Source organism: Microcaecilia unicolor, chromosome 3 (assembly GCF_901765095.1).
Source record: "Microcaecilia unicolor chromosome 3, aMicUni1.1, whole genome shotgun sequence".
NCBI lineage: Eukaryota > Metazoa > Chordata > Amphibia > Gymnophiona > Siphonopidae > Microcaecilia > Microcaecilia unicolor.
In genome coordinates, this window is record NC_044033.1 from 201,846,571 (window position 1) to 201,869,936 (window position 23,366).

Here is a 23,366-nt window from a genome sequence, read left to right on the forward strand (position 1 = left end):
ATTCTCAGACTATGTAAATATATTTATAATTGTGAAAGGCAGCTAAAGCTTATGAAAAACTTTGGAATATTTTAGGAGTTACCCTGCCTTTCATTGAGTGTAGTAAAGGAAATCTCCTCCCTATGATATCTAGAAGCCTGAATGCCTGAAGTATATTGCTCTTTCCTCCTTCTGGGTCTTTTTTGCTTTGTTGGGTTGACCCTGCAGATTTCCATAACCGTTTGGATCTGACTTTGCTAAACACTGGTCTAGAAATGTGTTAAATTATCCAAAAAAAGATATCCACTTTAGGTAACAGTTGGTAATTCTGAAGGCAAATCTATTCATCCTTGTTTTGGGGAGAAACTAAAGATTTCCTACATCAGAAATTGTAATCATGAAGAAATTTGACGTCCTTCAGACTTACCAGCCATTAGAAATATATTAGGGTTAAATAGGGGCTCATTTTTGAAAGAAAAAAATGTCTGAAAAATGGCATAAAGTGGCGTTTGGATGTTTTTCTCTGAAAAACGTCCAAATTGCGATTTTCAAAACTCAGGTTTAAGACCTTTTCCTCTGCAGTGTGTGCAAGTCACAAGGGGGCAATGTTGGGGTGGGATTTGGGCATTCCCAAAACCCAGACACTTTTCTGCCGTAATGGAACAAATCAAAGACGTCCAGGGCTAAAAGTTAGACTTCTTGGTCTAAACCTTTTTCAATCACGACTAAGTCACAAAAAGCTGCAAACTGTAGCATATGCTAATTTATTTATTTATTTTTGTTACATTTGTACCCCGCGCTTTCCCACTCATGGCAGGCTCAATACGGCTTACATGGGGCAATGGAGGGTTAAGTGACTTGCCCAGAGTCACAAGGAGCTGCCTGTGCCTGAAGTGGGAATCAAACTCAGTTCCTCAGTTCCCCAGGACCAAAGTCCACCACCCTAATCACTAGGCCACTCCTCCACTGTTGCTACTATTTGAGATTCTACACATGGAATGTTGCTATTCCAACATTCCATGTAGAAGTTGGCCCTTGCAGATCACCAATGTGGCCGTGCAGGCTTCTGCTTCTGTGAGTCTGACAGGACGTCAGACTCACAGAAACAGAAACCTGCGCAGCCTTTTACATGGAATGTTGCTAGTGGAATAGCAACATTCCATCTAGAATCTCCAATAATATCTATTTTATGTTCCTCAGTTCCCCAGGACCAAAGTCCACCACCCTAACCACTAGGCCACTCCTCCACTGTTGCTACTATTTGAGATTCTACATGGAATGTTGCTATTCCACTAGAAGTCGGCCCTTGCAGATCACCAATGTGGCCGCGCAGGCTTCTGCTTCTGTGAGTCTGACGTCCTGCACGTGCAGGACGTCAGACTCACAGAAACAGAAGCCTGCGCGGCCTTCTACATGGAATGTTGCTAGTGGAATAGCAACATTCCATGTAGAATCTCCAATAGTATCTATTTTATTTCCCACTCATGGCAGGCTCAATGCGGCTTACATGGGGCAATGGAGGGTTAAGTGACTTGCCCAGAGTCACAAGGAGCTGCCTGTGCCTGAAGTGGGAATTGAACTCAGTTCCTCAGTTCCCCAGGACCAAAGTCCACCACCCTAACCACTAGGCCACTCCTCCACAGAGAACACTACATTTTTGATAGTGAGTCCAGAAATCTGGAACAAATCACCAGGTTACTTGAGACTGTGTAGCAGTAGGGTTCAATTTGGTAAGTTACTAAAGACATATTTGTTTGAACATGCAAGGGGCTGATTTGTTTGTTTTGAGTATTGTATAATTCAGTGTCTGTTACTGTTTTATTGTTTTTGTTATGTATGTTGATTTGTGATCCGCCTAGAAGGACTCGGTCCTCAAGTTTGGGTTCCATTTTTGTTCAAGACAGGCCAATCTAGGCCTGGTTATTCCATAGTGCATGCGTGAGTTTGTACTTGTTGTTTTTCTTTGTTTCCAATTAAAGTGAACATTTAGGCCTCTGCCCCTAATGTTGAGTCAGGTACAAAAAAAAAAAAACAGGACCCCCAACATTTTTCCAAATAACCCAAAAACACCCTACTGCAGCAGAAACGTCTGCCTGAAGTTCGAGACATTTCTGAGCACTTTAATTTTCTTCAGGATGGAGCCTCGGCACATTGAGCTCACAAAATGGTTCAGCTCTTGATTAAAACCCCAGAATTCATTGAGCCAACGGCTCAGTGGAGTTGAAGACTTTGTGAGTGTGTCAAGGTTGAAGGAGGACACTTTGAACACAAATTATGAATTAACTAAGAAAAAGAGACATACAAATGTATTTTCAAAGGTCAAACTACTCATGATCTTTAATGTAATGTAACTTGTACCCTGTAATGTAATGTAACTTGTAATGTACTCATGATCTTTAATGTAATACCACTTGTATCTCTCACTCCGGAAATGGCGATCGCCATGACGGAACAATGTAAACCACATTGAGCCTGCAAATAGGTGAGAAAATGTGTGATACAAATACAACAAATAAATAAATAAAACTAAGGGGTCCCTTTTACTTAAGCCGCATAAGCGTCTACACGCTCCCAACATGCATCAAAATGGAGTTTACCGTCCAACTAACGTGTGACTCTTGCAGTAATTTCATTTTTGGTGTGCGTCCGAATAATATTTTTCATTTTCGGACGCGTGTAGGTCATTACCGCCTGGATTCTTTACCGCTAGGTCAATAGCTGGCGGTAAGCTCTCAGACCCAAAATGGACGCACGGCTATTTTGATTTTGCCGCATGCCCATTTTTGGCCAAGAAAAAAAGGCCTTTTTCACAGGTGCACTGAAAAATGGATTGGCAGGCGCCCAAAACCCACGCCTACACTACCACAAGCCATTTTTCAGCATGCCTTAGTAAAAGGATCCCTAAATGTTGAAACAATTGCAAAGTATATAAGGTGTCCCGTTTTTTTCCACACACCACATAGATATTTCCCTGTCTCGGGGAGTGGGTGGGGGGTTACAATCTAATTTTTCTACCAAGGCAATGGTAGAAAATTTAGATTGTAACAAGGGGTTCCTGGTTCTCAGTGCAGTGCTGTAACCACTAAGGTACCTCCTCCACTCAAGCACAAAATCATTATTATGTTTTTAAACTGAAACTCCATAAGGAACCAGACTATAGTCTGAGAAAAGACAATTTTGCTCTTTTTTTCTCAATGCTTTCTCTGTCGAAGCACAGCCCTTGAAAAAGCCTACAAGTGAAACAGATGGGGCCACCGTCAGGCAACAGATAAGTGCTCAACTTTACTTTATCTTTGTAAAGCTGCTTTAGAGCACTTCATGAGAATCAGTGAAGGTTTTTATGAACTAAAGAAATTTTGAAGTTAGCATTGATATTGTCAATATATTTAAAAAAAAACCTTTTTTTGTAAAAAAAAAAAAAAGAGCAAAATTGTTAAAAATCTTTTTGGAAATAAATTTGGAAATAAATTAAAATAATTCTTTCTAAGCAAGGTTTTTATGACCAGTGATGAACACCACGCCCCCAGTTAAAGCCACCCAAAACTGAAAGTAAGCGGTCGGGCGTTTTGAGGTCTTTTCCTTGCTTTTTAGAAATATTTTGTTAAAATCAAACATCATATTTCCATATACATTTTATTGGATTCCTCTTTATATGTTTGGTTTTCAGAAGAATCAGTGAACATGTGAAATAGACTTTGGTTCCCTCTGGTGGTGAGAAGCAGCACAGCTGGATCCGGAAGCAAAACAAATGGATGGGGGGCGAGGACCAAAGGGCTGAGGGCAGGAAATCCTGATGCTGGTTGTCCATTGCCACCTTCCCGTAGCCTAACACTTCATGGAGGAGGTTCAGGAGGAACTGGGCTCCTGCTCTCCAGGGTCTCTGGCCACAGATCTTCGGTGCTTCCTCTGTTCCTTCACCTTCACAGAGCCTGTGGAGCTGTCCCGATGTCAGCACTTCTACTGCAGGTAAGACCCATGCTGGGGGAGTGGGGGGGGAGTTGAGTCAGAGGATTTTCCTAGAGCCCTCTGTGCTTTCAGTGCATGATGAAAACCCTAAATCAAAAACTAAACACAATCCAGCTTCCTTGTTCCGGCATGCACAAAGGAATTGAAGAAGGAAATGACATACCCGGGCCAGGCCCATCTCTAAGGCCTGAGATACGAAGCCTTTTTTTTCCATAGACACACAATGGGAGAAAATCCTTTCCAGAAATTGTGATCTATTGCCCCCCCCCCCCCCAATCCCACCCCAAGGCCCTCTTGGTTGCTGGCAAGACTGTGGTTAACGTTTGGGACTTCTATTTTCTGCTCTGGATCTCAAGTGGGTGGGTGAGTTGTGCTGTCTGTCGATCACATGTGGACATTGAGTTCAGAGAGGAAGAGGAGAGGGAAGGCTGGAGGGTGGTGAGGAAACATTAATGGATAAAAGCAATGCCACACAGAGATCCAGATGTCACAAGCAATAAGACATCTGGGGGGGAGGGCAGGAGGGGATGAGAACGTAGACATCATATCAAAGATCCCCCTCAATGTGTGACAACTGAAATATAAAAGAGGGTACAGGAGAGACCATTGTGCAACCTAATTAATGTTTAATAAAGAAGTGATAAGTGCATTGGCCTCCCAAACTTACAAATAAAAACTTGTGTGTTAAATGTCAAGACGTGATTCTCTGCTGGTAGAAAAGAGAAAAAAAGTGAAAAATGTGAAAGGTGCCGTGGTTACAAACAGTTATGTTCTTTGGAATTTTTAACTCATTATTTTGAATGTATTTTTTTTAACAACCTTTTTTATTTTAATGAGGGAATCTGGGTTTTGCCATATACATGCCTTGAAGACGGGCTTATCCCATGCTTTTCCCCTCACCCTCTGTGCTTATCTGAGGTTTTCCACCTCCCCCCTCCCCCTCCCCCACCACCACCACACACATACAGTTAAAGATCCTCTGTGCTTATCCCAGGTTTTACTCCTTCCCACCCACCCCTCTGTGTCCATCCCAGTCTTTCTTGAATTAACTATTTCATTTCTAAATGCTTTTTTTTCCCCCTCTTTGCCAGGGAATGCATTTCACAGTACTGGCAGGAGAAAGGTCTGCGCTGTCCGGAGTGTGGGACAGATTGCGAGGGCGAATCCTTGCGGATTAATCCTCTCCTGTGCAGACTTGTGGAGTACCTGAGGTGTCAGGGACGGGTTGTGGAGACTTCAGGACCTGCTTGTAAGGAGCACGGGAAGAGGCTGGAGCGCTACTGCATCACGGACTCCGAGCTGATCTGCCTGGACTGCCGAGACTCCAGGAAGCACCTGTACCACGAGGTGCTGAACAATCAGGACGCAGCGCAGGAGTTTAAGGTACAGCATAGGCAGGTTCACTCTCATATACAGTAACCTAATGCTTAGAGTCATGTAGCTTGTGTTAAATTGAGTTAACCTGCACTAAATGAGTTGCAGCTCACCCTAGTAAGCCATATGAACACAACTCAACAGATAAGAACATAAGAGAAGCCATACTGAGTCAGACCAATGATCCATGTAGCCCAGTATCCTGTTTCCAAACACTGGCCAAGCCAGGTCATAAGTACCTGACAGAAACCCAATTAGCAGCAACATTCCAGACCCCCAAAGAGCAACAAGATTCCGGTATCTTCAAGATTAGCAAGATTCCATGTAGAATCCCAAAGAGTAGCAACATTCCAGAACCCCAAAGAGTAACAAGATTCCGGAATCCCCAAGAATAGCATGTAGAACCCCAAAGAGTAGCAACATTCCAGAACCCCAAAGAGTAACAAAATTCCATTCAGAATCTCAGAGTATCAACATTCCATGCTACGAATCCCAGGACATGCAGTTGCTTCCCATGTTGTCTCAATAGTAGACTATGGACTTTTCCTCCAGGAACTTGTCCAAATGTTTTTTTATACCCAGATATGCTAACCACTGTTACCACATCCTCCGGCAAAGTGTTCCAGAGCTTAACTATTTGTTGAGTGAAAAAATATTTCCTCCTATTGTTTTAAAAGTATTTCCATGTAACTTCCTCTAGTGTCCCCTAGTCTTTGTACTTTTCGAACGAGTAAAAAATCGATTTACTTCTACTCATTTTTGTAGACCTCAATCATATCTCCCCTCATCCGTCTCTTTTCCAAGCTGAAGAGCCCTAACCTCTTTAGCCTTTCCTCATACGAGAGGAGTTCCATCCCCTTAATCATTTTGGTCGCCCTTCTCTGATCCTTTTTTGAAATTCACTGTATCTTTTTGAATTTCACACAGTACTCAACATATTCTAACTCTCTCATCAGTTTATTTTCTGATGTTTATTCAAACTGAACAAAAGAAAATAGAAAGTTTAAATGAATTACTAATTTCAATACTAAATAATAGCATATAATAAACAAAATACAAATTTATTTCAAATGCAAAAAGATTTTACACTACAAAAAGTTAAATATACAAAAGTGCACTATATTCCCTCAAAATTATACCAGCTTTCCTATAGTCCATCGTGAGATATTCTTAAAAACTTCTTGATGATAATCCCTGAATATGTCTGATAGTTGTTCAGCATTGAGATATACAGTCAACGCTGTATTCCATTCCATTCCTCCAAGATTAACATTTAAAATCCTCTCACAGACATATCCAGTTTTTCTTTCAAACTCCTTTTCAGTATTGTTTAGATTCCTACTTTTGTATTAGTGTATTTGAAATGACCACAAACACACATATTTCTTCACTCAATGTGTAATTAAACTCTGGAATTCGTTGCCAGAGAATGTGGTAAAAGCAGTTATCTTAGCAGGGTTTAAAAAAGGTTTGGATCACTTCCTAAAAGAAAAGTCCATCAGACATTATTAAAATGGACTTGGGGAAAATGCAGGACCTGTGCTGTGCCTGGCTCAGAAATGCTTTTTCTCTGGTTCCTCAGGAGCGGCTGAAGGAGTCCGTGAAGGAGCTGGAAGGGAAGGTGCAGCATCAGAACTCCCTGAAGGAGCAGTGCGAGGCCTTGCAGGAGAAGATCACTGTATGCCTCCCTCACACCGAGACCTCTCTCTTCATTCTGTCGCTGCTCCTGTTTTTTTTTTTTTCTTTCTCCCCTTCTGCTCCCTTTCTCCCCAGCCCTCTGTCCCTCTATCATTCTCTCTCTCACAATGAGAACCGACCATTGCTCTCTCTTGCCTTTGTCCCAGCAGAAGAGGTCTGAGGAGCTGGAGGCTCATGTGAAGCATTCCTTTGGGAAGCTTCGTGCCCTCCTGCAGGAGGAGGAAGATGCTCTGCTGCAGGAACTGCAACAGGAACAGGAAAAGCTTCAGCGCATCATGGAGAAACGCATCGAGCGGCTCTGCCACAGCCTCGAGGTCTTGAAGGATGGCATGCAGGAGGTGCAGAAACAGCTGGAGGAGGAAGACACCCACACCTTCCTGCAGGTAAGAGTTTGCACACACACCTCACACTTTCCTGCAGGACACCCCCCCCCCCTTCCTGCAGAAGAGAGGATGCACAGACACACACACCCACACACACACACACACATGTTCCTGCAGGTAAGAGGACACGGACCACACACACAGACACAGACGCACACCACTTCCTGCAGGAGAGAGGATTTAGACGCAGACACACCTTCCTGCTGGTGAATGGACCTATATTCTCTTTGAACCAGTGCTCTCCTTTCCTGAGAGGTTAGCTTAGCCCCCAGGTCAGCGTCACTCACTCAGGGGCATATCTGAACTTCAACGGTAGGGGAGGCCAAAGCCGAGGAGAGGGGGCACATTTTAGCCCCCCCCCCCCGGCGCCGCTGACCTCCCCCCCCCCCCCCCCCCCCCCCGCTGAACACGACGCCGACGCCACCACCACCACCCCCGCCCGACTACTTTAAACCCCCCCTCTCGTGGAAGACAGCTCCAACTACTTTGAACCCCCCTCCTCCCGCCGTCGCACCTCACCACCTCCCGTTGCTGGCGGGGGTTGGCCCGCCAGCCGAAGTCTCCATCCTGCCTTCCTTTGCTCACTCCGCCATCGCGCCTCACCTCCCTTTGCTGGCGGGGGACCCCAACCCCCGCCAGCCGAAGTCTCCGTCCTTCCTTCCTTCCTTCGTTTGGGTTTGGTGGTTTCTGACGTCCTGCACGTACAACTTGCGTGCAGGACGTCAGAAACCACCAACCCAAACGAAGGAAGGACGGAGACTTCAGCTGGCGGGGATTGGGGTCCCCCGCCAGCAAAGGGAGGTGAGGTGCGACAGCGGAGTGACAGCAGGCGGTGCGGGGGTTGAGAGTGTCATCGGTAGGGTGGATCCAGGGGTAAATCTGCAGGGGCCAGGCCCCTGTGGCCCCATAGCAGATACGCCCCTGCACTCACTTCCACAGGCTCAGAAAGTTTATTTGTCATTTCATATACCGCTAATTCAGCAGTTGGCACTAAAAGAATGAATAATATTAAGAAATAAGTACACATTTTCTACAAATAAGGGCCTCTGTTTATAGTGGTCAACCTCATAAGCCGACGTTAAGCGGCACAGTCCTGTGATTTAGCCAGTGTATGCTGGAATCAAAAACAAATGGGTTCTTTTTTTTTTCAAAGAAATAATGTGAATATGTTATTTGATGATCCAAGACATGGCAGGTTATTTCAAAGTGTAAAAATCAAAAACTCGTAACAGATTGGGCGGTAAAAGGGAATAGTTACTAAATGGTGTTGAGACGAGCTTAAGGTACAGGTGGGGTAATGAGATATGAAATAGAATTCCTAAATTTAGTGCCTTATTATATCAGGGTTAAGATCTGCAACGGTATCCTGGCAGATACTGGCAGTCAGGGTTCACTCTCTAGCAATAGGGTAACATGATCTAATTGCCTCCTGCTCATGTTTGATCTATTCTTACTGTACACCGCCTTGAGTGATTTCCTTCAAAAAGGCGGTAAATAAATCCTAATAATTAATAAATAAAATAAATAAATGATCAAAATGTTGAGCATTGGTAATCAATTTTACTGCCATGTTTTGGACTTGTCGAAGTCTTTTAATATCTTTTTGCCTAAAACCAGAAGAAAAAAAAAAGCGTTACAGTAATCTATTTGAGCTAATAGAAAATTGTGGAGTCATTTTTTAAGGACTGATTTGATAGAATAAATTTGTTTCAGTTTAAACAAACATTTCTGTACTACGGAGATGGTGCTGGGCAGACTTATACGGTCTGTGCCAGAGCCGGTGGTGGGAGGCGGGACTGGTGGTTTGGAGGTGGGGATAGTGCTGGGCAGACTTATACGGTCTGTGCCCTGAAAAGGACAGGTACAAATCAAGGTAAGGTATACACAAAAAGTAGCACATGTGAGTTTATCTTGTTGGGCAGACTGGATGAACCGTGCAGGTCGTTATCTGCCGTCATCTACTATGTTACTATGTTACACAAGAGACATGGGTTTGATAATGTAAATCATGATCAACGGTAACAACCTAATATTTTTATGAATGAGACCATGTGAATGTTCACATTTGATGTTGTCAGGGGAAACGGAAGTGAAATGTCAGAGGGTCCAGAAAATAGCACGGCTTTCACTTTCTCCAGATTAAGCTTCATTTTATGTGTTTGAAGCCAGGAGGTTTTAGTGCTGACTTCAGCATTTATTGCCGAGATACACGGAGGTCAGTATGATCTATATTAACACATAGATATCATCCACATATACAAATGCAGCAATTTCCAAAGACTGCATTAGGGTAACAGGCAGTGTCGGAAATGTCGAATAACATAGGCCTTGCGGAAACCACAAGTGTGTGTGTATGATTGTGATTCCAGGTTCTTTACAGGTGACAATTGAGCATGTGAAAAAGAGTGAAAGTGATCACTGATTTCTTGAAATTTCTCTTTACAGAATCTGAAAGAAACTCTAGCCAGGTAAGAACCCAACAGAGGATCAGTCTCTACAGAAAACCAGTTCTCTGCCCCTCAACTCCTGGGAAATCCAGCCCAGGAATTTATGAATGCAAGGCAAAGTGCATTCTGGGAGTTGTAGTCCTTTCATATAAGTTCTTACTTGAAGAACAAGCCTGCAGCATAAAATTCGTGCTGAGGGGGCCATTACATGTGAAAATGCTTAGAATATTAGCATATATGCAAATACAGTTTCTCTGGATTCTATATATGGAGCCCAAATCGAAGGTGCGCGTGCAAATTAATTAACTAACAAGCCGTTAACTAGGAATACTTTGATGTCAACAATCAGTTGGCAATAGATTTTGTGCGTGTGTCTTCATTCGCACTATTCTATAACCCTGCGTAACTCAAAAGGGGACATGGGCAGGTGTAGGGGAGGAGCACACAGAGTTACAGAATACCGCCATTCCTGCACCCAAATGGCAAGAGTCGAGCACTGGCATTTATACCGGGTTTCAGCTGGTGTAAATACCGGCTTTAAGTGTTATTCTATTAAGAACACTCACCTTGGAGTGTCCTACAAGGAACAGCTTAGTGGCAATTTTTTTTTTAATTAATTTATTTAGATTTTGCTCACACCTTTTTCAGTAGTAGCTCAAGGTGAGTTACATTCAGAGGGCTCACAATCTAAGTTTGTATCTGAGGCAATGGAGGGTTAAGTGACTTGCCCAAGATAACAAGGAGCAGCAGCGGGATTTGAACCGGCCACTTCTGGATTGCAAGACCGGTGCTCTAACCACTGGGCCACTCCTCCTTCTATACCACTGATACCTTCAGGTTCTTAGCAGTTTACAGTGATTAAAAAACCAAAACAATCTCTTGGGAAGCAAAAGACAGAATCCGTTCCTTCAGTATTCATCCCTGTCCCTTATGTCCCTGCACCTGAGTACCAATCCCCGGCTCTGTCGCCTACTTCATTGCATTTTGATTTTTATCCTCACCTCTGCCACTGACTGTCTGTGTGCCTTATACAGAGTCAATCCAGCGATAGAGGCTGTGGACAAGACGCCGCCAGTTCTGAGCGGGGAAAAGTACACCGGCCCCATCCAGTTCTGGATCTGGAAAAAGATGTTTCAGATCCTTGACATAGGTAAGTCCCTTGCTGGGGCCAGTTTAAGATTCACAGTGGAACACGTTGATCCAGGTTAGGGTATTGACTGAGTTTAATCAGCCCCCCCCCCCCTCCCGGGTGGGAACTAGTAAGAGTCCTCGCTGCAAATCCTGGTACCGGCTCAGACTGCTACGGAATGAGAGGTTTAGATTATTCCCCGTGATCTATCGGTCACAATATTACTCCAGCTTCCTCCAAATGACAAAACCATCCCATCAGCTCAGTAAATGTGCTTCTGTGTAGCACAGAAATTCCCGGGGGCAGAAAACAAGGGATGAGCCCCCAGAAAATGTTGATGTTCGTGTTCATTTTTTTGTTTTCAAATGAATGTCGTTAAGAGTGGGCACTACGAAAATCTGTCCCAAGGGGCCTGCATACGCACCCTCTCAGGAAAGAATGCAATTATCCTCCAAATTCTTATAAATGGCTGGCAGGCATGAGATTGGTCACCAGTTATGGGCATAAGACAATTGAACTAATTGGCCCTAATTTCCAGTTGCGCAGTAACAGACTTCTTCCCCTGTTCTATACAGAGCGTGCCTAATTTCTCACACATGCTAATGCAAAAGGAAGGGGGATAAGCAGTCTATAGAATTGTTGCATTTACATACCCAGCTACCGCATTTAGACATGGCATACATGGTTGCACCTAAAACTTGGCGTAGAACTGCGGACTGGAATTCTATAAGAGATTCGGGAAGCAGCTCTGCCATTATACAAAGTGAGCTTAGCTCCTTTTACAGAATCGCACCCATCCCCTCGATTCCATTAAGGTCACGCAAATATACACGTCAAAATTTGGCCACGATCCTGAGATGTGTGGGAAACATAATAGATTAATGAGCCAATTAACAGCAATAATTTGGAGTTAATTATTGAGGTTAATTGGCTCCAGTTAGGATCTGTGTGCGTGTTTGGCATGTTCTGTAAGGCAGTAGCATAGCTGGTTTTGCTGGCAGGGGTCCCCAACCCCCGCCAGCTGAAGCCTTCGTCCAGCGCAGGTCTGAGCATGCTCAATTTCACTAAAAGGAACGTGCAGGACATGAGGAGAAGAGAGAGCAGGGCAGGCAATGCGGCAGTGCCGGAGACCGGCGCTGGATGAAGGCATCAGCTGGCGGGGGTTGGGGACTCCCTCCAGCCAAGGTATTTGCTGAGGCAGTAGGTGGGGAGCGGCAGGGCAGCGAGGCAGCGGGGGGGGGGGGGTGGCAGATCAAAATGTGCCCCCCACCTTGGGCTGTGGCTCCCTCCCACTGTGAGGTCTGGCTACGCCCCTGCTTTAAGGTAGTGTGCCTAATTCCCATAGCTCATATCTTGAAAGGGGGTGTGGCCATGTGTGTGCCATGGGTGTTCCACGTGGGATGTACACATACAGCAAGCAGCCGAAAGCTGATGAGAACTTGTGAGTGTCCATACTCTGCTGCCCCCTCAGGAGCGATCAGTCACTGTGACGTCACATGTTTCCTGCCACAGATCATTGTGCACGAGTCTATGATGCCAGTAGCGAAGCCAGAGTTTAATTTTTAGATGGGCCTGGAGGTGGACTGGGTGGGCACAGGCCTCACATTTCCTCTCCGCCCACCCGCCCCACCGCCGCGTTTCCTCTCCATCCACTACCCACCCACCCCCCCCCCCCCCGCGACAGCCCCCTGCACCATGGTCAGTTCTGGTCATTTTTACTGACCTGAAGTGCTGTTCTCCCTCCAGCACCGGCGATTCCCATAGCCAGCCTTCTGCCAGCGCGCATCGTCGGAGACTCTTCTCAGGCACGTCCCACCTACTCTGCAACTTCCTGTTTTCCGCAAAGGTGGGACACAGGAAGTTGCAGAGTAGGTGGGACGTGCCTGAGAAGAGGCCCCGACGATGCGCGCTGGCAGAAGGCTGGCTATGGGAATTGCCGGTGCTGGAGGGAGAACGGAGCAGACCACACAGACGGGGAAAGCGGGCAGAAGAGGCTGGGCGGGCCTGGAGAAAAAGTGGCTGGGCCTGGGGCCCGTCCAGGCCCACCCGTGGCTACGCCCCTGTATGATGCCTATATGAGGGAATGGTGTGGGTGGGATTTGGGGGCTGGAAGATTGAACATTTATGTCAACATGATGTATCTCTGCTTCTCTAGCTCCCAAGAACTTGAAACTGGACCAAAATACAGCCAGCCCCTTCCTGGTGATCTCGGATGGCGTGAAAGTCCGCTGTGGAGACAAGAAGAAGGCCGTGGCTGATGTGCCAGAACGCTTCGACCCTGCAGCCTGTGTGCTAGGGTCTGGGGGCTTCGATCGGGGGCAGCATTACTGGGAGGTGGTCGTGGGGCCGAAGGTGGAGTGGGGGCTCGGGGTAGCGCGGGAGTCTGCCACACGGAAAGGGGAGATACGGCTGAGCCCCAGCAATGGCTTCTGGGCTCTGGTTCGGGAGGGAGGAGAGTACGGCGCCTTCACGTTACCACCTACGCCATTAATGTTTCAGAAGAAGCCACAGCGGGTTGGAGTGCTGCTGGACTACGAGGCGGGACGGGTCTCTTTCTATGACCCAGAGCGGCGAACCCATCTCTACACCTTTCATGCTGCCGACTTTGGGGAGAAGGTGTACCCTTTCTTTTTCACAGGTGTGAAGGAGGGGAAGGGGGACCCCCTGCGCATTGTTCATCCCCAGTTCTAGAAGAGGCCTCACAGGCCAGTGGCACTGCCAAGGACATTTTACAAGAGTTTCTTATAGCTGACCGGGTGGGGCCGGGTCCAAATTTGCTTGATTGACATTTCTGGGACTCTTCAAGGTGAAGAATGTCGGTCAAACAAACTGGGACAAGGCACCAACTGACCAGCTGTAAGAACCACGATTCCAGCCTCAGAAGCTTAAGAGAACAAACGTTAGAATTGTTTACAAAACTTGGTTGGATTGTACCCATCAGCTACCTTAGTACAATAAAGTGAATTATTTTATCTTTATCTGTAGCTAGAGCTTGTAAACACACTCAGGAACAGTCTAGCACTAATCAGTAACATCCAGTTAGGCTCCAGGGTGGCTGGAGCAGGCTGTGGAAGCAGCTGAAGGTGGGACAGGTCTTGTGAACTGCTGGCAGCCTTCCTGAGGGCCGTCTATCTTATTGGGGGGGGGGGGGGGGATCCTGCACTGCTCTGATGTTGGGAATATGTCAGTTGATCCACTTGCTGCCACAAGGCATTTCCACAGACCTGGGAATGCCGAAATCTCTTCTCTACTCTCCAGAGCTACCACATTCCCTCTATCTGATTTTGCTTCTGCAATGAACAGTTCAGTGGGGGATTAAAATACAGGGGCACTGACAGCCACAAGGTGTGTTGCTCGGTCCACAGTATCTGAAACAAATGAACCTCTTGGTGCCTATCAGCTGCTACCAATCACTCTCTGTACAACTCATGAGCCATCCTGCGAGCATGACCACTACTATTAATTTATAGGACAACTCTCACCAATAGACAAGATTTCCTAGCTGCCTGTGCTCCCACCCACAGCTTCTGACTAATAGCACAACCCTCCCAGCTACCCCTGCTCCCTCCAACAGCCTCAGACCAATAGAAGAGCTCTCCCAGCTGCCTGTGCTTACTCCCATAATCTCTGACCAATAGAAGAGCTCTCCCAGCTGCCTGTGCTCCCTCTAATAACTTCCGACCAATAGCAGAGCTTTCCCAGCTGCCTGTGCTCTCTCTCTCCCACATCCTGTAACCAATAGAAGAGCGCTCTCAGTTGCCTGCACTCCCTCTCACAGCCTCTGACCAATAGCAGAGCACTCCCAGCTGCCTGTGTTCCCTCTCCCAACCTCTGACCAATAGCAGAGTTCTCTCTGCACTGAACTTTTATTGCATTCTGCTGGGCCTAGAGTCTAGGCTGTTTATTAAATCTTTGGCTCCATTTAGTGGCGACTGATGGAGAATGGGAAACCAAGAGGGAGAAATCTCTTCAGCTACCAGGTCAGGAAGGTCCTGCATTGCAGTTTACATATACTTTTCCACTTTTATTTGGAGGGGGGGGGGGGGCAGGGGATAAATGGGGAAGGGCTGTGGTGAGAAAGTTGCTTTATGAAAATCTAATGTGCTCAAGGCTGTCAAATATTGTGCCAAGGCAGAGGGTTGAGAGATTGCCAGGGTGTACTGAGAGAGGCAGTAACTTCAACCAAGGAGTGGAGAGAGTTTCTTTATTGAAATGATCTGAATGTTCTGTTCTGTTTATGTTAATCAACAAAGCTGGAAGTGGTGGACCTTTCTGCTCCCTTTCTGGCTTTGAGCTGATCAGTGCAGGTTAGCTGCATGGAACAATGCAGTCACTGGTTAGAACATTTTTGTACCCCTTGTTGAAAAGAACTGAAAAAGAGAGCATGAAAACTCTACAGATCTCATCTGGAGCATTGTGTCAGTTCTAGGGATGGTACATCTGAAAGGTCATTGGCTGATGGTCCAGAAAAAAGACACCAGAATGATTACACTAGAGCAAAGATTCTCAACCCAGTACTTGGGACAAAACCTAGTCAGTCAGGTTTTCAGGATACCCACAATGAATATGCATGAAATAAATTAGCATACTTCCACACTTCCACTGGCTAGGTGTGTCCCGAATACTGGGTTGAGAACCCCTGCACTAGAGCGTCCCAAACTGTGGGCTGGGATCCCAAATTGAGTCATAAAATTCATGTCTGGGGTTGCAGCCTAGGTCACAATTTTATTTGGCCGCAATCATGGAGTCACAGCCACAAAAAAAGATTGGGAAGCACTGGTCTGCTGTGAAAGCTCTATGAGATGAGACATAAGGACTTACATTTGAATACCTAGAGGAGAGACGGGAGATACGATAAGACTTTCATATATCTTTAAAGAACGCATGCACCACCTGGGTATTGTCATGAGAGTTTTATTCTTTCCAACCCTACAGGCTGTTGGAGAGAAAATACACTTAATGGGCCAAATTCTATAAATCACACTGAAAATTCAGGGCTCAACGCTATTCTCTAAAGGTTGATTCAAGCTCTCTTTATAGAATAGTACTGAGCGTCAAATTCTGCACTCAGCTTTGGGCGTGAGAATTTATGCCAGCTAAAACCTGGTGTAAATCCTGGCATGCAAATTGGGCCCCGGATCCCTGCTATTCTGTAACACTGCACACATCTTTTGTGAATGCCCCGCCCCTGACCCCCTCATGGCCACGCCCCTTATTGAGTTGTGTACTATCTAATTTTAGGTTGCCCATGTTACAAAATAGGGCATAGCCAGACGGTGCCCAAATCATAATTAGTGCCAATTAAGCACTTAACTCCAATAATTAAATCATTGGGTGCCCAAATTTGGACAACCTTTACAGAATCCTAGGGAATAAGGGGCTGAGAATATTTGTCCATCTCTCTGATTTGGGGGCAAAATAATTCTCCAAAGCTTAACAGAATAGGACTGCGTTTGGGAAAAAATGAGGAAAAGATACATCGAGTTAAAAAAAAGGGACCAGATTGGAATGGGGGTTCCAGCGAAATATACCTCACCCCAAAAAAAATAAAAACGGCCCAATGAATTTCTGTGGGAAAGAGAGTTTGAGATTTTTGCAGCAAAGGAGTTGCCTTTCAAACTACTTTTCCCTCTACTTTACTCTTCTGTTTGTTCATGGGGGGACCTTTCTCCTTTTTTGTTTGGTTCACCTACACACACAGCAGGAGCCATGCTGAGCATGCTTTTCCAACTTTTCTTTTTTAAGGGAAGAGAGAAATGAGAGATAGGAAGGAAACAGAGAACGATTCTGTTCTCTGTGAAACTCCCAAAGAAAGTCATCAGCCCTCCTGCACTCTCCCCACCCTCAGGAAAGGAGCATTGATTGTGCCAGGGATGAAAAGAGATTTATGTTTCCCAGGACAGTGTGGAACCAGATTCTAAACTGGTAAAAAGGAAGAGAAATTGAATCTTTATGTTCTGGGCTGTAATGAGGTTTTGTAATTTCAGATAATGAGGGGCAAAGTGAAGGGAAAATTTAGCAGCGAGGAAAAGCATCTTCAGAAAAAAAAACAAATTTGAGCTGTTCTGTCTCCTTATGAAAAAAAGGTCATAAAAGGAATGAAATGAATTGGAACATAAATTTGACAATTCTGGATAATAATGGTTCGTTTAATTGGGTGCCTGAACGACTACCAAGTGAAATAAGTGGCTAGGAAACTCGATTAGCTTACTGCATTGGTGAGCAAAACTTAAGCATTACATTCGCAGGTCTCTAATGCATGGCTTTCTATATTGGCCCCTCATTTCTGTCAGGTTTCTGCACTTTCCCCATCGTAGGCTAGAATACTGCAGAGCCCAACTGGATGCCAATAACCCAGCTGTGTTCTCATTCCTACATATCATTCCGACTTTAGTATATGTGCTGCCAAAGCGAGCACTGTGGCAGACAGTTAACTATTGGTATCGCTTTTGGGTTTCATGGATTCCTTAGGAGGACCAGACATGCAGCTACCTCCTGGCTGGATAGATTTTGGAATCTGGCCTCCCTGATAGTTTCCAAAGAGGTAAACACTATTGTAATAAGGATGGATGAACAGAGGCACAAGGAGGTAAAAGGATTCACCCCAACATTGCAGCTGATGGCAGAGCCGGGGATTAGAACTGAGGTGCAGAGAGCTACAACAGGGAAGGCTTCATTAAAATGCCCAGGAGTCCTAAGCATTAGATTGAAGTGGGGGAGAGAAATGGATGTTATCAGAGACCATTATGTGCTGGACAAAGTGAGGTGCATTGATTTTTCTATAAACCACAAGAAAGGGAAGATTGGGCCATGGTGTGCGTCCTGCGGAGGATATAATGCAGCTAATTCTCTATTAAGTTACCGAGGGCAGGATTTCAGATTTGTAAAACACTGATTATCACAGTGGGGGTGCCGTGAAGGAAGGAATGCATAAGTGCCAGCTGTGGGGGTGCATGGGCACATCCAGTACTGAGCAAACGCGTTCTCTGAATCCGGGGGGGGGGTGTAATAAAAAGGATTTCAGAGATTGCTTTTCAATTCTATCTGCCTTGACCAACAAGTGCACTTGGGGTCTGTATTGTTGATTAGAAGTAATTCTGTTTAAAAATGATTGTTTAACTTTGTGTGAAAATAAGTTGGAATGCAGAAGATAAGACACAGCTCTAATTAATTTGATATGTGAAGAGGAGGATGGCGCTTGTTTTCGAAGTTCAGACTGGCCACCTGGACTTGGAAACATGTGACCACATTCCCACAGTATGGCTTGTTTACCTATTCTCAAGCATTCTGTAATTTTACTTGGCTCTGAAAATAAGCTTTAGCTTAATAAAAAGGGGGGCTTGTTGCAGCAGAGCTTTGAGGCTCATCTGTGGGTGGACGCATCGTGCAGAAAAGACTTGTTCCTGGCCATAAGGAGACTTTGGACTTTTGCTGCAACGAGCCTCCCAGCTGATGAGATAAGGGCCTGAAATTCCTGACCAGTGATGTTGTATGTATAATATGTATATATCTGTCTTATATCTTTCTTTTAGTTAGATGATTTAATTATTGTATATACAAATGTAATAAATAAATATCTTAATCATTGTAGATTTTAGAACCTCTAATAAAGGTCTCATTTACCTAATATGAAACCAAAAGAATCCACAGTAATTATTGAGTAGTCTGTGTCAGTGAGACAGGCTGTAAATCCATAGTAGTACAGGGGGGTGTTAATTTGTGTTGAGATTAGCATCCACAATCATTTGAAAAATTAGTTCTTTTGGTGGGAGTGTTTTCAGGCACTCAGAGAGAAGCGTTGAGCGCCAAAACACCCAATGTTCAATAATGAACATTAGGGCTCTGTGCCCGGTGGAGGATGGTCAGGATCGTTGGCACAGTGCTGGCCTTTGGAAGCTTCTCCTGAAGACTCATGCGGGCTCCTGGACTGTGCCTCACCGGTCTTTCTGTGGCCGTGATCCCAATTCGCCTGGCAGCAGAAAGAGGGCGACCGGGCAGCACAGGATGATGTACTATGGAGCATCTACCCAGATGAGCCCATGTAGGGTCGCAATCCACAGTTCGAGAAGCTCTGCTGCAGCCTTCACTTCTGCAGAGTGGCCAGAAAGCTCAACAGGATCCGAAGTGCAAGTGTATGGCTCCCCTCCCCCTCTCCTTTCTCACCTCTCTTATGGCTCTCATTGGAAGAATGATGAGCTGAGGACCAGGGAAGCCAAAGTTCATATCCCACTGCTGACACCCACTTGCCTTGTGACCTTGGGCAAGTCACTATCTCTCATTGCCTCGTGTAAGCTCTTCAGTCCAGGGACACATTGTACCCAGATACTTGTGAGCTCTGTGTACATCCAGTAGTGCTATGACAATTATAAGAATTATTATTATTAATGCCACCATGCACAGCCTCACTTTTCACTCCTTCCTGTCTGGCTCTCATCAGGAAACCACTGAGTGTGGCTTGTCTCCTCACTGCTTCCCACCCAGTTTCTCTCCTTATTCCTTTCCTTCTGTCACTCATCAGGGAGCCATTGTGTGCACCAGCTCTCATCACAGATCCATCATGCATGGCCTTCTCTTGGGAAGAACAGCTGTATGTAACTTGCAGTCCCTTCTTCCTGTCCCAGGTCCTCACTGGGGTGTTTGGGGAAAATGCTACATGCCCTGATCTGTCCAAGAGAGCAGGAGGCAGGCCCACTGAGCTACTTCCAGTGCATGTCTGCTGTCATTGACCCTAATAAGGTGGGACTCCTTTCACTTTTCCTTCAGGACTGTGGCAGAGACACTTCCCCTAAAGGGGTCAGAGCTGGGATTGGAGCCTACAGCTCCTGCCCAGGGCCGCCAAGAGGGGGGGACAGGGGAGACAAAATTCCCCGGGCCTGGGCCTCCAGGGGAGGCCAGGCGCCGCCGCCGCCCGGCCCGCCCCGCCCGTCCTCCGTCGCTCCCTGGCATTTAACTTAAGCGCCTTGCCTTCGAAAGTGCAGCAAGCAGTGGCAGACCAGTCCTTCCTTCCGTGTCCCGCCCTCGCCTGACGTAACCCGCAAGGGCGGGACACGGAAGGAAGGAGTGGTCTGCCGCTGCTTGCTGTGCTTTCGAAGGTGAGGCGCTCAAGGTTTGTGCAGAGGGCCCTGGGGTGGAGAGAGGGCCCGGTGGCGGGTGGAGGGGGGCCCCGGGGGGCGGCCTTGTCCCGGGCCTGGCCCAGTCTCTTGGCGGCCCTGTGCCTGCCAGGCAGCAGGGAACACAGCAAGATGACCACTGAGGAAAACAAGTCACCAGCAGCCTCCAGGAATGGCAGCCAGTTGGGGAAAACCAGCTGAATCCTGTGTCTCACAGATCCCCCCCCCCCCCCCAGACAGGGAAATAGAGGGGAAAGGGGTCACTGGGGCAGAGTGGAGAGTAGCCTAATAGAGCAGGAAGCCAGGATTCAAATCCCACTGTGGTTCCTTGTGATCTTGGGCAAGTTACCTCATCCTCCATTGCCTCAGGTACAAAAACTGTGAGCTGTCAAGGGACAGGGAAAGCCCACTGCAACTCATCTTCAGCTACTACTGAAAACAAAGTGTGAGCTGAATCCAAAATCCTTCCTCTAGGGGGGCTGCATGGGATTTCTTTCCTTTCATCCACTGGCTAACAGTAAGCTGTCTAGTTTGTACTGCTGTCTCCTGCACAAAGCAGTGATAAGGTCTGGATTCATTCTCCAAGAAGATAGTGCTCAGGATGCTTGCAAAACCAAAGAGACAAACTCCAAGCAAGGCGCAGTGCCCACAGGTGCACAGAGCTGCCACTAACATGGCGCCGTGCCCCGACGGGAATGCGCAAAAATGCCAGCGGGGTGCGAGCTGGGTGCGGTGGGCATTTTCCTGCCACACAGCAGCACCCAGCTGAGATGGGTGGGGAACGAAAGGGGTGTTTGTATTTAAAATAAAGCTGCGGCCAAGTTGTGCCATGTTAAGAAATACTATGAGTCCTGTTGTTATTTCTATATTACGAATACCAGGAGGCCCGAGGGGTCTCGGCGGCCTATGTTACTATCCTTGAAAGGGGTCAGACATGCACACTGGGCTCTGATGATACTGGGAACAGTGAGTGTAAGTAAGAGAGAAGCTCCCTGCCTCTGAGATGTGCAGAGGACAAACATCCTCTCCCAGCAGGCAGTGAACTGCTAAAGAACCACCTCTTATGGTTAACAAGGTCTTTTCTGCCTTTTTACACCTTGTTTATAGGAGCAGAAGAATGAAAGCTTGGGAGGGGGAGGAATCCTTCCCTCTTGTGAATCTCTGCTGTAGGAACAAAGCCTTTTTTACTGCTCTGGATTAAGCCCTGTTGTAAAGCACCTAGAAACAGGCAGAGGATTTCGGAAATGGATTATCAGAACCTATAATTGAAACATAAAAACATTCCAAACAGGGGGTGGGGAAGTGAGAAACAGGTGGATGGGTGATCAGAAGGAAATGGATTTGGGATCCAGGCACCTTCTGCCTTTGTATCAGTAGCATAGCCACAGGTGGGCCGGGGCCCACCCACTTAGAGCTCAGGCCCACCCAACAGTAGCACACGTTTAGCAGTAGCTGGTGGGGATTCCAAGCTCCACCAGCTGAAGACTTCCCCCTAATGGTAACGAAAGCGCTACTCTCCATGATACCAGCACCTGTGCATGCTCAGTTTTCAGCGCATGCCTGCTGCAGACTGCCTGCCAAGGTGGAAAGAAGCATTTCCTGCCAGCTGAGATATATTTTTGGGGGTGGGGGAGAGAGAACACTTGGTGCCCACTCACTTCTTGCCTAGGCCCACCCAAAATCTGTTGTCTGGCTATGCCCCTGCTTTGTATCGCTCCATGGTGTGACCGCACCTTGAATACTGTGCAATTCTGGTCACCACATCTCAAAAAAGATGTAGAGTCATATTTTCAAAGCACTTAGACTTACAAAGTTACATTGTGGAGTTAGAAGAGGTACAGAGAAGGGTGACGAAAATGATAAAGGGGATGGGACGACTTCCCTATGAGGAAAGGCTAAAGCGGCTGGGGCTCTTCAGCTTGGAGAAAAGACGGCTGAGGGAAGATATGATAGAGGTCTATAAAATAATGAGTGGAATGGAATGGGTAGATGTGAATCACTTGTTTACTCTTTCCAAAAATACTAGGACTAGGGGACACGCAATGAAGCTACAAAGTAGTACATTTAAAACAAATCAAAGAAAATATTTCTTCACTCAATGAGTGATTACTCTGGAATTTGTTGCCAGAGAATGTGGTAAAAAGCAGTTAGCTTAGCAGGGTTTTAAAAAGGTTTGGATAATTTCCTAAAAGAAAAGTCCAAAAGCCATTATTAAGATGGGAAAATACTGCTTATTTCTAGGATAAGCAGCATAAAGGATCTTGCCACATTGAACCTACAAAGAGGTGGGAAAATGTGGGGTACAAATGTAACAAATAAATAAAAATAAATAAAACTATTGGAAACAAGATACTGGGCTTGATGGACCTTTGGTGTGTCTCAGCAAGCAACGCATGTTCTTACTTATGCCTTTTGGGTGTCACCTGCAGTAGGAACCTGGTCTAGTGATCTTTAATCTAGTCTAACTAGGAGATGTGCTCCTGGCCTCACTTCTGTCTCTCCTCTTGCAAGTGTTGATCTGTTCACCCTTTTAACACTCTCATGCCCCCCTCCACTTCCAAACACTCTCATGACTGAAATCAGCTCTTTGCAACAATCCTCCCTCTCATGCCCAGTGTACCACCTCTCTCTCTCTCTCTCTCTCTCTCTCTCTCTCTCTCTCTGTCTTTCTTTCTCTCTTTCTCTCTCTTTCTTTCTTTTTCTTTCTTTCTTTCTTTCTATCTCTCTCTTTCTCTCTCTAACCCTGTCAAACTACACAAAGCAAAAGAACCGATCCTACATTTGTACAGATTGTATGACACCTGAAGCAAACATTTCCACGCCGAAACATGACCGTGTCAAGTCTTTTTACTGTTGGTGCTCCAAACCTCTGGAGATCTGCTCTGTGTCTTTTGGAAGGTCATCGGTGCCTCCCTACTATGTGTGGGGTTTTTTGGAGGAAACTTTGTGGCAGCAACATTGTAACCTTTCTATGTTTTGCAGAATTGTGTTCACATAGGGTGGGTATCATTTTCTAAATGCCTGGAGATAATCATAGCGTTGATGATTATTGTTTTGTTAAGTGCGAGTGATTATGTTTTGCTGCTTTGATGTGATTATTGTTTTGATTGTAACTTTGTATTTTTTGTTAGAAGCTGCCGAGCATTGTAGATGGAGCAGGATATACATTTTTTAAAATCAAGAAATTACCCCTCCGAAGGGACACCACCTTGTAGTGGTGGAGGGGCTTCCATGTTTCAATTACTCAGAGGGCTATGCTGAAGGGCTACCCATATCAGAC

General features: G+C 46.0%; 1 protein-coding gene across 1 annotated transcript; it reads left to right on the top strand.

Annotated features, from left to right (window-relative positions):
- Nucleotides 1-3,720: 3,720 nt before the first annotated feature.
- LOC115464925 (nuclear factor 7, brain-like) lies at nt 3,721-13,954 on the top strand. The gene is made up of 7 exons (XM_030195306.1): nt 3,721-3,945; nt 5,037-5,328; nt 6,902-6,997; nt 7,167-7,400; nt 9,846-9,868; nt 10,882-10,997; nt 13,132-13,954. Exons 1-7 carry the CDS (start codon nt 3,815-3,817, stop codon nt 13,665-13,667), a joined length of 1,428 nt encoding a protein of 475 aa, XP_030051166.1. The 5' UTR covers nt 3,721-3,814; the 3' UTR covers nt 13,668-13,954.
- The last annotated feature ends 9,412 nt before the right edge of the window (nt 13,955-23,366 follow it).